Here is a 15264-nt window from a genome sequence, read left to right on the forward strand (position 1 = left end):
GCACAACTGGAGGTACAAGCCACAGTGGGGCGGAACTCCTGCTGTTACCTAATCATCCTCGCCTCTGCATGACAGGTCCGTCTCAGTTCTCGGGAAGGAACGTCTTCTACGTCACTTACTCCTTTTATCCTGTGAGACAACAATGCTAGCGCGGAAAGGTGAGGAAGGTAGCGTACGGCCAGTGGCGGCGGGAGGGGAGGCACTCTCCTTTCCTCGTAAGGGCCGTTCCTTCCAATTGCAACTATCTCCAACTGAGTGCTGCGTTCGTCGTTTCCGAATACAGCAGGAGCGATCAATTTACTTTCGACCCCGACTCCCGCCCGGAGCAGTTCCTCCTCACACACTCACTCATCCATCCACTACTGAGGTATTCACTCACTCTATATCACTCACTCATCATTCACTAGTGACGCTCACCCACCCACTCATTTTCTCTCATCTCACACACCACCACCCCGATTCATCATCCTGTCCAGTCATTCATCCTCCAACCCGCACTACGCACGCATTAGGTAATCGCCGTCACTTCCCGCTGAGTGGCGTCCTCCGTGACACCGGCCCGCATCCCCCACCAATGCGGCCCGGCTGCGAAAAGCCGTCCCGACAGACATGTGTTCCTGATGCATCGGTCGCCAAAGTCCAAAGCCAGTCGATGTTTTCTCTCCAGGGCGTTTAGAAGCACCGTTCATCATCTGCTCGGAAACGCAGACGGCACATTCATGTGCCGTGACATTGCTATTGCAGCGACCCAGATTGCAGAACACAGCGAAACGAACCATTTCAGTCTACGGATACCACTAACATACAGATTACTCCAGCCCAGCCCGGCGCCTTTTATGCCCGCTCAATATGCTTCATCATCCGGCCGTTGTACGATATCATTGGCAACCATTGAAAACGCCAGTGTGTGTTCATTCGTCGGAATCGTCGCTGTTGCTCTTCTCCACCCAGTCCTGCGCCCGCGATGCAAACTTCGAAATCATCAACACCAAGACTCCGGCCAACAGGGCCGAGATTGCAGCTGGCGAACCCCCAAAAGTCAGCAAAGTAAATCCAAAAAATACCGCATCGCAAGTCCGTGGTCTGTGTGTGTATGTGTGTGACTCACTAATCGTAAACGACCACCCTACCCCGATGGCATCTATCATGGGCACCAGCCCGCCGACACTGCCCGCCCCGAAGCTGTACTGAATGATGTACTTGCCGCTGATGACGGCCGTACGGTGCTCGGGCAACGCCTCTACGGTGAGAAAACACACCCTCCCCGGTTAGCAAAAGACAATTCAAACGACAGCACGGCGTTTCAGCCCCCCTCCCCCCCCCAAAACGCGTCAACAAACTCACCGGCGGAGTACGTGTTCAGCCCGCTGAACGACCACATGAGCCCGAGGCCCTCGCAGAAGGAGCTGACGATGGGCAGCGCCATCCCGCCCGCCTCCCTCTGCAGGCTCCAGCCGAACACCAGCGTGCCGGCGGGCAGCACGAGGAAGATGGCCGGCAGGCTGCTCTTCAGCCGGTCCTGCGGCAGCCGGAGCCCGTTGCGCTTGCGCATGTACCGCTTGACCGTGTGGTCCGAGACGCGGCCGCCGATGGTGCTGCCCATCAGGAACCCGGCGCCCGGCGCCAGGTAGAACAGGCCGCTGATGAGGGGCGAGGTGAGGTCGAACCGGGGGTTGATGACGCGTCGGATCGAGCTGAGGAGGCCGTACTGGTTGAAGCCCAGCAGGCCGCAGGCGAAGTTCTGCACGGATGGGGGCCGGGGTCAGATTGATCGGCGACTCACGGGAGGGGGGAGGTAGTCAAGGGGGGAAGAAGAAGAGTCGAAAACGGGAAGAACAATAAGAGTCGAAAGGGGGAAGCGAAACATACAGCGGCGAGGATGTTGGGGTACCTGAACTGACGAAAGACCCCCATCGGGTTGAAGGCATGCGCGAGGTCTCTCAGGGACCGCACCGGCGTCTTTTCCGCGATCTGGTGCTTGGCCAGCTCGCTGGCCCGAGGGACGAAGAAGAAGGCCATGATCAGGCCGAGGAACGCCATGCCCGCCTGGACGCCGTAGATGACGCGCCAGCTGGTGAAGTTTACGATGACGCCGCCAGTCAGCGGGGCTAAACAGGGGTGTTTGCGTCAACAAGATGTGCATCCTTCGTAATTTCATCTTTTTAAGGATCTTCACTCACCTATCGTGTTGGCCGCGACGCAGCTGCCCAAGAAGAACCCGACAGCCGTACCACGAGTAGTCTGTCAAAAGATGGTCAGCCATGATGCTTCATATGACATAACCCCCTCAAAGTCGGACAAACCCCCCCACCGCCCCAAAACTCACCGGCTCGAAAATGTCGGCCAGGATCGTCTGCCCCGCCACGAGGAAGAAGGGCCCCGTCGTGCCGCCGATGACCCAGATGGCCGTGAACAGCGCAAAGCTGCCCGCCAGCGCCGAGCCCACCGAGCACAGCGTCAGCAGCGCGTTGGCGACGAGGTACGTCGTCCGGCGGCCGAGGATCGTGCTGGCCGGCAGCCAGATGAGCGCCGACAGCGCCATGGCGACGAAGACGCCGGCGTTGGCCGTGCTGATGGCGTGCGTCGACGTGCCGAAGTCGGCGGCCACCTCGGTCGTCGCCGAGAGGATCGAGCTGCCGGAGAAGGTGACGGGCAGGGCCATCCAGCAGACGACGGCGAGGGTGACCCATTTGCGCCAGGTGGGCATCTGCATCACAATGTCGTCCGTTGCCCCGGGCCGGGGAGGGGCCGTGGCTGTGGCGGGGGCGGCCGGTGTAGTCGGAGCAGTCGGCGCGGTCGGTGCTGCCGGAGCGGCCGCAACAGGGCCGGAGGCCGGCATGTCGTACTGGGTTTCGGCGCTCGGGGAGCCCATATTAGAAAATCCTACTCTCATTCAAGAGAGACAAACTTAATCTGATGCTCTTTAATAAAGCACCCTTACTAGAGAAATGTGACAGAGCAACCCGGGAGCGCCCTCAAGTGTATATAGCCATGCGGCCGCTCCGCCGTTCGGAGGCCCCTTTCGGCAGGTGAAAAATCCTCCCATTTTTCTGCGGTCCTTCTCCTCTTCCCCCATGACTCAAATGTTTCGTTGAGTGGGCCATGCATGGCGCCTTTGCACGAGACCGGCCCGGCCGTGGGACGGGAATGCGACTGATATACGGCCTTTGGGTGGTTGGTTCATCAAGGGACGAGTCGGCTACTCGACAAGATGCCGACTTGGGGGGGCCCTGAAGGATCTGTGGGGTCGAGATCGTGACGAACACGCTCGGCCAAATGTTTATTTTGGCCGAATCTGTGGGGAAACTTGACCAAACCTTCATCGGCGTAACGCCTCGTTTATGCCGAACTTCCCGCTTCTCACACTCACACGGCGTCTCACCTCGACAACAAAGAAATGCTGCCCTGGTAGTGCTCATGGACTAAGAGTACTGTATATTCTTTAGACTGGTTGTCTTATACGTCACTTTATTCAGTCGATGCCGGTCGGCGGAGAAGTGGTCAAATATCTACTGCATTCCCTCGGCGTGTGGCGCAATCTTCCCGAACCACCCATCGAAAGTCCTCAGTGACCAAGACCACACACACACACACCCCAATCAGGCAAATCGAGTGGCCGTCATGGCATCCGAAGGAGAGGCGTCCAGCGCGGAAGACAAGGGCGTAGCAAGACCCGCTGCGGCATCTGCGACCCGTCCGAGGACAAAACCAACCGCGTGAGTATGGTCCCTGTGTCTCACCTCTTTGCCGTGGTGTATTGGTGAGTGTAGACGCTCACCTCGGATCTCATAGTTGTCGCAGATGTCACTCACGAAAGGTGAGGTGCTCCGGCGGGCAGCCCTGCGAGAACTGCCGCCAGGCGAGCAAGAGTGCCGAATGCTCGTACCCCCGGAGGAACCGCATGGTCAAAGTCAGCCAACGGCAAGTTCACGCCACTTACAAGTCCAAACAAGTATCAGGGACCGTGTTGCTGACGAATGAATCCTCCTCCTTGTCTCAGATATATCGACGACCTCATCGCCGAGAACCAGCGGCTCAAGAACGACAGCAATGCCGCCGCGCAAGCCCGCTCCGAGGCCCTTCTCCCGGACATCCACATCGGAGCACCGCCGGCCAAGGACACGGCAGACAACGCCGCCGCCGCCGTCACCACCACGGCCACGGCCACGGCCACGGCCACGGCCACCGCCGCCATCCCTCCCCCCTCCCTCGATGACCGCCCCTGGTTCTTCGAGATGAACATCCCGCACACGCCCATCCTCATCGGCGAGGCCTCGGACGCCGCCTTCGCCACCCGCTTCCGGCAGGCCATCTCGTCCGCCGAGCACAGCCACATCCCGCGCGTCAACTACGCGACCGACGAGCGCCTCCTCGCCCTCTCCGACACGGACTGCCCGTGGCCCGGCCCGGCCCGCGCCCGCTTCCTCGTCGGCGTCGCCCTGCGCTACGTCAGCCGCTGCTACCACATCGTCCGCAAGGGCCCCGTGCTCGACGCCCTCGAGCAGACGCTGCTGAACCCGGCCGAGAGCGACTCGCTTCTCAAGAGCAAGCTGTGGGCCCTCTTCGCCATCGGCGCCATGTACTCGACCCGCTCGGCCTCGTCCGAGAGGCACTTCCCGGGCATGGGCTACTTTGCCCGGGCGACGCGGGTCCTCCGCATCGTGAGCGAGAGGCCGCGGATCGACGTCGTTGAGTTGCGGCTGCTTCTCGTAAGATTTACCGTCTCCTAACCTTCCATCATATCTCCAGACTACGTCTCGCTGACCACCCACCGGCTCAAGTCCTTCTACTCACTGGCCCTCAACCGACGGCACACCGCCTACACCTTTGCCGGCTCGGCAACCAGGCTGGCCGTCGTCATGGGCCTCCACCTCAACGTGCCCGAGTCGCAGCTGAGGGACGCCGCCGCCCGCGAGCACCGGGTCCGCGTATGGTGGACGGCCTACATCTTCGACCGCATGTGGGCGGCGAAGCTCGGCCACCCCGTCGCCGTGCAGGACATCGACATCGAGGTCGACCTGCCGTCGAACCCGGCCGTGGACGAGAGCGTGGCCGACGACTTCGCCGACGCCTCGTACTTTGTCGCGAGCGTGAAGCTCGCCCGCCTGCTCGGCCGCGTCGTCCCGTCCATCTACCGGAGGAGGGCTCAGCAGACCTCGCTGTCGCACAGGGTCCAGGAGGCGCTCAAGGAGCTCCGGGCTTGGTCGGGGGAGCTCCCGCCGCAGCTTCACATTGACTTCAAGCCGACGTCCGAACGCACACCGAAGCCCATCTCCCTACACCTCAACTTCAACCAGGTAATATATGATGATACATAGCTGGACATGTATCAGCGAATTTCTCTTCGTTCATACAAGGAGAAAACATGGCTAACTCTGATTCTCAAAGTGTGCCGTGAGCACCACGCGCCCCATCCTCCTCCACGTGCTCCGCACCCACGTGGCATCGTGGGGCACGCCGGCCGCCCCGGAACCCCGGATCCCGGCCACGGCCATGACGCTGGCGGAGACGTGCATCCGGTGCGCGCGGCACTCGTGCCGGCTGCTGACGGAGTGCTGGATCGACGGCTCCTTCGCGACGTTCGACTACTTCTACACGCAGTACCTCTTCTCCGCCGCCACGATCCTCGCCGCCTCGAGCCTGCTGAGCGGCGGCAAGGAGGCGGCCAACGACCGCGAGCAGTTCGAGGAGGCCGCCCAGTTCCTCTCGCAGCTCAAGGACAGCGGCAACTTCGCCGCCGAGGAGTTCTGCCAGCACATCGACGCCATGAAGGCCACCATGGCCGCCGCCCGGGCCCGGAGGGGAGGCTACGCCGATGTCCCCGCGGGAAACACCGCGGCCGGCGCCCCCTACTCCTCCGCCACCACCTCCTCCTCTTCCTCGTCGGCTGGGGTGGTGTTCTCCGACGCCGCCGGGTCGACCTTTGTTGGCGACGCCGTGACGCTCGGCCAGCCGTTCGAGGCGCAGAACACGACGGCCGGCATGGCGCTCAACGAGCCCTCGCTGCAGGAGCTGCTGGCCCAGCCGCTCCTCGACCTGCAGTTCATCGACGCCTCCATCTATAACGACGGGGCCCAGGGGCTGTACTGGCCGGACTTTAGTCCCGAGTCGTGGACGCCCGACACGTGGACGGCGACATGAGAGGTTTGGAGCATGGCCATACTATTCAAGGGCCGTGGGATGTAGGATGCCAAGATTGTACGGTAAGGAGGACTTGCTTGTCAATTTGGTCTCAGTCTCCCCAGCCGGACTCGAGCATCTTACAGCACCGGGGCTATCTACCAAAACTTGAACGGCACACCCAACCGTCTCGCTGCGTTCGGCGTCGGGGATGCGGAAGCCGAGGCCGAAGCGCCGGACCCTGTCCCGGACCCGGACCCGGTCGATGAACCAGACTCCGTCACCGACGCCGCCAAGGTCGTCGACTCGGTCACCGACACCGTGGGCACCACCTCCGTCACCGTGGCCGTCGCCGTCGTCGCAGTAGTCCCGCTCCCGCTACCATCGCACGACACCTCCCCCGGCACGACGGTGTAGGACGTGCTGCACCCGATGCGTGCGCAGATCTCCCGGCACGACAGCGTGAGGTACTCTGTCGGCGCCGGGGTCGGGCAGCCGCAGGACTGCGTCAGGGTCACCACCGAGAGACAATGCGGCGTCGGGCAGGTCGCGCATCGCTCGGCCACCTCCGTGACGGTCGGGCAGCCGCCGTCCGTGCCGATGCCGTCCGTCTCGACGGGGAGGGTGACGGAGGGCGGCAGGTCGATGGGGAGCAGCGAGTAGAGGTCCGACTCCGACGCCGTCTGGGCGGCGATCGGGGCGGCGCTGGATTACATGTTAGCTGAGAGGTGGACACTTGGTGGTTGCTGTTGATGGGAGGGTGGGGAGGAGGGGGCAGCCATACACGAAGATGATGGGTGAGAGATGCTTGGTGAACTTCATAGTGACGGCTTAGACTATATGAGGGAGAGAAAGGAGATAAATAAGAGAATCACGAGTTTGGCAGATGAACGACGAGGAAAGCTTGACATTTCAACCCAGAGAACCGCCGTCCGTCGAGGCCTTTATGAGGTCGAGGACGGGTGACACCACCGATCATCTCCTCTTTTCTCGAAGCCCCCGAAGCTCATTCGTCCGGTCCATCGGTGTACTTTGCGAAGGACAACCACCATCCTCTTTCGGCATTGGGCTTCTTGGCTTGCAGGGGTGCAGTTGCGGAGATCCCGTATCGACTGGCCACCGACCTCTCGATTTCCCTTGCTGTGGCGGGGGGAGTTGTCGAGGGGACGACGTAGTTTCGCCCCGGAAGCCATCCATAGAGGAATTTCATCGGTGGAGAGGGGAGGGGTTCGAGTTTCGGAGAGTGTGCTGTCTTGTATCCCGGTTGTAGGGATGGATACCTTCTCAAATGGAGACAGAGCTCTCCCATTGATATGCAGCCAAGTAGCAACAGAACAGCAAGTTGTCTAGTTACCTTCCTATTAAAGTCAATTGACCAGCTGGACAGCCCACTATCGGTCTATTACCGGGGCGAGGGGATTATACCAAAACCGTAGAAAATCACTCCCATTGTTGCAATTCATCCATGTGAATAGGACTGGCTGTGTGGTGTCCCCACGTCTTTGGAAGAGTCTCTAGTCTCTCGATGTAAAAGAATCTCGACAACTACACCACCGCATCAACTCACATCACGGCGTCCTGCCGCCGCTTGTCGGCAACCTTTTCCTGCGACGAGTTCCTTTCCCTCGACGAGCTCCTCTCCTGAGTCCACGTCTCGCCGCTCGGCCCGCGCGCGTCGATAGCAGCCGCCCCCTCGGCGTCCTGCGGCACCCCGTCAATGTCCAACGTGCCCGCCGCGTTCGCCCGCGAGAAGATGGTGCCCGGCAGGACGGGGTAGTCGCCCTCGGCCCGCTTGTGCGCGGGCACCAGCACGTTGAACCAGCGCGGCATGACGAGCCCGACGAGCGAGCTGACGAGCACGATGTGCATGAAGGCGAAGCCGGCGATGTGCAGCGGGTCCCAGCGCTTGTCGGCGTAAAAGTTGGGGTACGCGAAGGAGAAGATGATGGCCACGATGGGCGCCGTGTTGTACTTGAGGACGAAGGGCCAGATGGACGGGATCTTCCACTGCCCGCCGACGCAGATCGTGGCGTTGAGGTCACGGCGTAGTTGGTTGCCCTGAAGGGGATCAGTAAGCACGCCATGGGTGTGTGTGGTAGGTCAAGTGAAGGAAAGGAATCTATATAAGAGCAGAGAGAAGAACATACCGAGTAGGAACTCAGATACCAGAACCGCCTCATGATGGAGTTCTTGCAGAAAAAGTCGGGGCAGTAGGCCGTCGGGTCAGAGGCCAGCAGCACCGAAGACAACGTCCCGATGATGAAGATGCCGAAGCCGACACCGGCGCCGGCCTCAGCCGAGACGGCATGGGCAACGACGAGGCCCACGAACATGCCGCCGACGTAGCCGAACAGGTTATACAAACACCACGACAGGAGCCCGCACTGGTCGACGACATCGCGGTACCGGTAGAGCGTCGTGGCGCAGACGGCCTCGCACCAGACGATCCAGAACAGGGCGAGGTAGTTGATCCACGTGTCGGCGGCGTCGACGAGCGTGTACCCGAACTCGGTGCAGAAGGGCAGCGAGATGAGGAACGAGGCGATGACGATGACGGTCGACACCCAGGGGCGCGAGTACCGCTTCCCCCAGTCCGTGTCGCAGACCATGGTGACGAGCGTCTCGAGCAGCGCAAAGGCCGAGCCCAGGCCGAGGATGAAGAGCGTCGCGAAGAAGAGCACGCCCCAGAAGTTGGCGCCCGGCATCTCCGAGATGGCCTCCGGGTACGTCAGGAAGCCGACGACGAAGGTGTTGAGCCGCTCGCTCGTGTCCGGGTGCATGCCGAGGTAGCCGACGACGCCGAAGACGGACATGGAGCCGATGACCTCGATGAGCGAGTTGGAGATGCAGATGATGAGCGAGTCCTGCACGGCGTTGGAGTACTTGGAGTTGTACGACGCGTAGCTGGTGTAGTATCTGGGGACGAGGAGGTTGTGTTAGCCGGCATTGGGTCAGAGAACGAACGAGTCCCTTCCTCACTCACCCCATGCCAATACCCGTACTGAAGAAGACCTGGCCACAGGCCTCCTGCCATATGGTGCCCGAGGCGAGCTTGTCGCCGTGCCACTCCGTCCAGTAGATGCGGATGCCGTCGATGGCGTTGGGGAGCGAGCATCCGCGGCCGATGAGGACGATCATGAGGATCAGAGGCATGGCCATCGTGAAGTAGACCACACGGCCCGTGAGACCGATGCCTTTGAACATGCACAGCCAGACAACTAGAGCAGGGGAGGGGGAGAGAAACCGTTAACAAAAGCAACACAACATTATGATACAGTTCACACTGATGCAAGGACGTACCGAACCAGGTGAACAGATTCCACAACGTCGTCTCCGTGACCATGCCCATCCCGGGATAATAGGTGTAGTCCTGGACGGCGCTCCCGTCGGCCGTCAGGTTACCCTGGACGCCGGGGACATCCTGCAGGACCGTCCCGTAAAAGAACTCCTCGTTGCGGCCGGTCCACGGCAGCGGGCTGACGAAGGAGTGCCGGAAGTACGTCATGATCCAGGCGATGATGGGCACGTAGTAGATGACGATGGCGTAGCCGATGTAGACGACGCCGAACCCGACGCCCTTGGCCCGCTTGTGCGCGTGGTGCCACGCCAGCACGCAGCCGCTGCGGTAGGCCTGGCCGATGCTGATCTCGAGCAGCAGCGTCGGGATCGCGAGGCACGCGAGCGAGATGAGGTACGGGATGAAGAACTGCAGGCCGTGGTTGTTGAAGACGATGGACGGGAACCGGAGCAGGTTGCCCAGCCCGACGGCGCCGCCCATGGCCGCGAAGATGAAGGACGTCCGCGAGCCCCAGACGTCGCGCCCGTCGTCGCCCTTGTCGGCGCTCGGCGCGAGCACGTTGTAGATCTTCCTGCCGATGCTGGCCATCGTGGGCGTGATTCTTCTGAACCCGGGAGCTGCCAGATGCCGGTGGGGGGGGTTGACAAAAGATAAGCGGACGGAAAATGGTTATATCATGGAACGAGACGTCGGATGATACATAAAAAACTGTCAGTTGTAGGCGGTGCTTTAGTGTTTCTTGGTAGCAGCAGAGGTGGGTGAGTGATTGTTGTTGTATCTCAAAGGCTTGGCGACAACAATAATGGTCTCATGGAAATGGACCCTTGGAGTCGAGTTGAAGAGAACAGGTAAAGAGTTTCGACAGACAAACTCGCTTGCTTGCTACGCCGGGGCTGGTGTGGACTTATATGAGGGATGAAATCGCATACCAAGCCCCCCGGCCAAACCCTGGGCTTCGGACCCAAACGTCTGGCGACGGACGACCTGCCCCTGTAAGCATCATATCTCTTTGGGAAGCAAGGACAGAAAAGCAGCCAGCAGAATTGCATCTGCTAAGGAAAACGAAAAGTCGAGGAGGAAAAAGCTGGCCACCCCCCCGGACCACCGTGGCACGCGACCATGCCAGCCAAGCATCTTGGATGTCTTGTCCAAGATAAGGACCTTCCAGAAACCCTCGACGCGTCCCAGGCCCACGAAGTCGCTCATCCTGAGACCCAAGAGAACTTCATTGGGTCTCCCGCACAGCTGAGCCGTCGGCCAAGAGCCTCAGGTACCACCCAAGTCGGGGGGGGGCAACTCGGCTTCCCGGCCTCGCTATCTATCCCCCTTCAGATACCAAGCATCTTGGCCCGCCGGAATATCAGTAGACGCGTGATGGGGGTGCAATTTCCCCACACCTTGGCACACGCGCGGCAGCGTCAGCGGCCGAGATGCTGATTGGGGCCGATGGCTACGGATGGCGCCGTCGACGGGGCGGGCACCAACGGATTCTGCCTCTTGGCTCTTGGTGGTTCTTGGGGGTTTGGTCTTGGGTGCGACGCCCCCCCGTTCGTGGACGGATTACGTCGCCGGAGACTATGTCCCAGTTCGCAGAACTGGGTGGAGAGGAATCGGCATGGCCGAGCGGAATGTCGAGTAAAGTTGGCGTTGATTATTGTAACTGTTTTCGAACAATGGTTGTCTCCTTGACCGGCCCAGGTGATGCTGGAGAGGTCCCGGTTGGACAGCATGAGCGCACCAAACCTCCCCGGTCCTGATCTCTCTAAACCTCGTTGATTCAGAAAAGAAAAAAGAATAAAAGAAGAAGAACTATTAGCTCGGGAGTGGTTCTGTCCACCAGATCCTGGGCACACATCCTGTGATCAGGCTACTGATCTCAGTCTTCCTTCTCAATCTACTTCTGCCGTGACTTGAACATCTCATGAACCATGAGAATACGGTACGGTTGTGACTTCTCAGACGCCAATCTAATCTCAGAGCCATTTTCCATGACGTCTTCAACCGTTATACCAAAGCCCAATCATTACCCATCGATTACTACCCGCTATTCATCGTAGAATCCCAGCTCAATCACCGCCCAAATCCAACCTATCGTCCCAGTTTCTAGCTTCTACTCCGTCTTTTCACCACCGTCTTTTTCGCCCTCTAGTCACTGAGAAATCACAGTCCATGCGGCCGAACACCACGAAGCGAGCCCGACTAACAGGTATAGGAAACCGGCTACGAGGGAGACGTAAAAGGCGCCAGGGATCACGTCTGCAAACATGAGAGCCCAGACTGGTAGCGCCAAGGCATAAACCCAAGTGGAAATCTTTAACCACTTGAGTGAGATGTGAAGGTCTTTGGCAACAACCTTCAGGGCCCCTTCGTTCCTTGCGCGAGTGTCGGACTAAATGTTTCAACGAATGAGTCTTCACTCTGCCAATGCGTATGAAGCGTGGTGCTGGCTTACAAAGTTTACCATCTCGTCCCCGCCACTATCACTTGAAACCTCCTGGCTTTCATTCGATTGGTAATTGTCGGCTGGTGTGATAGTTGAAGACGATTCCGACTGAGGCTGTGCCGGCGTAACAGTGGCTGTGGAGTGCGTTAGAAGAATTCAAGCCAAGCGTCTCAAGCCATGAGTAAAGTGAAGCATCCCAGAGTCAAAGAAAAGAGGACTTACACGAATATGCCTCCCATGCGGCTAAAAAGGGGAGGCCAACAAGGATCAGAGGCACCAGCTGTCCAAAGTTGGGCTTCATCTTGGCGTGCTCTGCGTGCGCGTAAATGTAGAATTTCCAAAGGCCGGCGACGCCAAAGACAAAGTAGAACGTCAACCACATGATGTCCCATAAGAAGCTGGTCGAGACGCTCTCAAACCATATCTTGAATACCAAAGGCCACTGCGTGAGATGCAGAGGAGCAGGATTGCCACGGCCACGTTGCTTGAGAAGCGCCTTTAGAGAAGATCTCCTCTCCTTGTCAGCGTTGTCGTAAGCCTGGTCTACGGCCTGGCCGAAAATTGGACGCAGCGACAGCGCCGTCCAGTAGTTAGAGTCGTGGCGGGCCAGCGGGTAGTACAGTTCGAGAAAACGTCTCAAGTAACCCAGCAGAAGGACGAGAATGAGCACCACCAGGTTGGAAACCAGGATCAGTTCGTCAGAGTATTTGACGTAACGAGGCCTCTCCGGATCGACCAGCTTCAGGTTTTCTCTCGCGCATTTGACCGAGATGCGGCGGTTGAATCGGAACGTGACCGAGTCGGAGATGACCATGCACACGGCCAAAAGAACGAGGAAAACAGACACCAAGATGACTCGAAAGTCCCTCAGCCGTTTGTTGGCATCGAAATGCTCCCGCAGAAGGGAAATGGTGCATAGGTGTACGATGCAGGAGCAGTAGCCGAGCCTCGTGGCAACCTGGAACGAATAGACGGAGAAGGACTCGCTGAGCTCGCTGAACGTCATGTACGTGGTGACGATGATGAGGGCCACTCCCGTGATGAGCTGCTGGTCACTCATCGCTAGGATGAAGGATTCAAAAGCCCGAACCCTCTTGATTCTGGTCTCTTTTCGAGAACCCTGAGTGTTATGCCATTCAGGCAGCCTCAAGGGAAAGGAATCCGATCGCAGGGGCGAGAGATTCTGGGAAGCGTCCAGGTCGATCGAGTTGTATCGAGAGTCGGGGAGCAGTCTGAAGATGTATGCCAATATGATGGCCACATAGGTGAGGCCGAAAGAGATCATGAACGAAGCAACAACCTGGCGAGCGTCAGTACAGAACTGCCTACGCAGGCACACTGCAATGACATACCCCCCACCCCGTCACATCGGGGTCTGCAATTTCGTCCAGGAGCTCGCAGACTTTGTTTGTGACCAGGTAGTCGATTGACTGGTTCACGGTCCCAGTAGCCAGACCTGACATTTTTGCTCTCCCTGTTGTTCCCCCAGGGCGTTATGCCTTACAGAGAATGTGTCTGCAAGTCGATTGTAACAGTTTGATGGGATGGTCGTACTCGTGATCGAGGTAGAGGAAGTGCCACAGCTGTCGCATCAGAGAGGGGTTGCTGAGGCTGCTGTTGGCCGAACCTGTATTCTTTGTGTCAGCTTGGTCTGAATATTGCTTGAGCTAATGCAAGGGACGAAGAAATTCCTTCGAACAGTGGCACCCGCCTGAAAAGCTTCTTTGAGTCCACTTCTCGGACGAAGATGAGTAGAAGAGGGTTTGTAACGAAAGGTTGGAAGAAGAGAGAAAAGGCGATCCTACTTGCCTAAAGCTGCACACTTGCTCAGTGCCAGGTGCTGTAGTGTGGCACACAGCATGTGACGGAGATTGGGTATGAGAACGAGCGACGAAATCCAAACCTGGCCCATTTCCCAAATACCGGAAAGTCAGAAAGAGCCTCGGATACATGGCGAGCTGTACAACACTGGTTCTCCTGGAACAGATGACCTCATCCGCGGAGGCCTCTGGCCACAGCACTATTGGTTCTCTTTGGTAACAGGATACCGCTGTGATTGGTTTTGGAAGGCCGCCGGGGTTCGACTCAGCTGAGACTGCACACTCCTTCGGCCGCAATGCAGATATCGTATCACCATTCACCGGTCACCAGTCACCAGACACCAGTCACCAGACACCAGTCACCAGCACATCATTGGTTCGCAATGTCCGAATCTGCCTTACACTGTTTTTTTTTTTTTCCAACTCAGCTGGCTCCTTACCTCCCGCCCCTGCTCTCCTGAACCGCACAGCCTGAAGGCGACAGGCGACCCAGCCACAATCACGCGTTTGGATGACATTTGGTTATGCCTATGGCTCAACCTGTTTCACATCACGGGATTCGCTGAGTGGCGCAAGGCGTGGGCAGCGTCTTCTCCAAATATCCCGGTAGAAATAATTCTAGCGAAGCCTTTCCCTCGGGCGTTCGCCGACGTGTAAGATGGTTCTTGCGGCAAAAGGGGGTTCAGCGCTGGGTCTCAAGTCTTCAACATTACAGCGCTGGTGACCCAAACAGTCAGTCTCTCATTTATCGGGTCTAGATCGGATGCTTCCGGTTCTGAGGAACGATGATTGTGTCGTGGGAGCGCTTCCAACCAGGGAGAGTGGCGAAGCAGTCGGTCAGGTAACCGTCGCCTGTGCAAACAAGGTCGAGGTTGACAAGCGCTGCGTCGCCAACATCCAATAAACGTACCTGTCGACGGCGCCGTCGACATTCAGCGACGTCATGAGGCTAGCCGCCAAGATCGACTCCCGGGTGTGACGGGAGCATAGCCCATCTTGGTGCCTAGGCCCTCACCTTGCCAACCAACATACACCCAGCTGTGAAGCAGTTTGCCGCTGGGCAACACGGTGCTTCGCGGATCGCAAACCCTATTGGCCTGCGGAGTGCGGTCGGCTTCACACAAGACCCTGTAAATAGATGCTACCCCCTATAGTTCTATCAATTGTGCAGGTTGTTTACAGCGTGGGGCCGACTACCTTCAGCTGCTCGTCTAACCATCCCCGGATCTTTTCAATAGCAAACGTATCGTGTCGAATCTCTGACGTGTCCCAACTGTCCGATTCGTCGGTCCAGCCCGGTGTGCCACGGCTATGAAGCAGTCTTTGTCCGATGGGACGGCATGAATCAAAGTCAATGAGGACCGGCATGCCCGTTTCGCTGATTAATATGTTTGCAGGGTTGAGATCGTTGTGGGCGAGACCGAGGTTGTGCAGATGAGCGAGAGCCGACTCCAAGGCACCCAGGAAGGCCATTTTATCGAGAGGCGGTTTGCCTTCCTCTTTGACGCGATTCTTGAGGTCGACAGGGTGACGATCGAGCACCAACCCGGTGATGAAGCCTCTCCTCGCGCGGCATCCGTGGT

At 58.7% G+C, this 15264-nt stretch overlaps 6 protein-coding genes across 6 annotated transcripts; 1 reads left to right on the forward strand and 5 right to left on the reverse strand.

Moving 5' to 3' along the window:
- Positions 1–911: 911 nt before the first annotated feature.
- On the reverse strand, positions 912–2872 carry CH63R_08259 (major facilitator superfamily transporter; the record flags this gene model as incomplete). The annotated part of the gene is made up of 6 exons (XM_018303233.1): positions 912–1021; positions 1109–1240; positions 1345–1741; positions 1870–2108; positions 2181–2241; positions 2327–2872. 6 exons carry the CDS (start codon positions 2870–2872, stop codon positions 912–914), a joined length of 1485 nt encoding a protein of 494 aa, XP_018158011.1.
- Positions 2873–3977: 1105 nt separating this feature from the next.
- Positions 3978–6141, forward strand: CH63R_08260 (Fungal specific transcription factor; the record flags this gene model as incomplete). Its single annotated transcript, XM_018303234.1, has 3 exons — positions 3978–4709; positions 4782–5297; positions 5389–6141. 3 exons carry the CDS (start codon positions 3978–3980, stop codon positions 6139–6141), a joined length of 2001 nt encoding a protein of 666 aa, XP_018158012.1.
- Positions 6142–6278: 137 nt separating this feature from the next.
- Positions 6279–6942, reverse strand: CH63R_08261 (uncharacterized protein; the record flags this gene model as incomplete). The annotated part of the gene is made up of 2 exons (XM_018303235.1): positions 6279–6825; positions 6905–6942. 2 exons carry the CDS (start codon positions 6940–6942, stop codon positions 6279–6281), a joined length of 585 nt encoding a protein of 194 aa, XP_018158013.1.
- Positions 6943–7683: 741 nt separating this feature from the next.
- Positions 7684–10006, reverse strand: CH63R_08262 (Transporter; the record flags this gene model as incomplete). Its single annotated transcript, XM_018303236.1, has 4 exons — positions 7684–8178; positions 8268–9036; positions 9104–9338; positions 9421–10006. 4 exons carry the CDS (start codon positions 10004–10006, stop codon positions 7684–7686), a joined length of 2085 nt encoding a protein of 694 aa, XP_018158014.1.
- A 1561-nt stretch (positions 10007–11567) lies between these two features.
- CH63R_08263 (uncharacterized protein) lies at positions 11568–13324 on the reverse strand (the record flags this gene model as incomplete). Its single annotated transcript, XM_018303237.1, has 4 exons — positions 11568–11807; positions 11871–11995; positions 12084–13161; positions 13214–13324. The coding sequence occupies 4 exons, from the start codon at positions 13322–13324 to the stop codon at positions 11568–11570; spliced, it is 1554 nt and encodes a 517-aa protein (XP_018158015.1).
- A 1533-nt stretch (positions 13325–14857) lies between these two features.
- On the reverse strand, positions 14858–15154 carry CH63R_08264 (Serine threonine-protein kinase; the record flags this gene model as incomplete). The annotated part of the gene is made up of 1 exon (XM_018303238.1): positions 14858–15154. One exon carries the CDS (start codon positions 15152–15154, stop codon positions 14858–14860), a length of 297 nt encoding a protein of 98 aa, XP_018158016.1.
- Between the last annotated feature and the right edge of the window lie 110 nt (positions 15155–15264).

The sequence above is a fragment of the Colletotrichum higginsianum genome, chromosome 5 (genome assembly GCF_001672515.1).
Source record: "Colletotrichum higginsianum IMI 349063 chromosome 5, whole genome shotgun sequence".
Lineage (NCBI taxonomy): Eukaryota > Fungi > Ascomycota > Sordariomycetes > Glomerellales > Glomerellaceae > Colletotrichum > Colletotrichum higginsianum.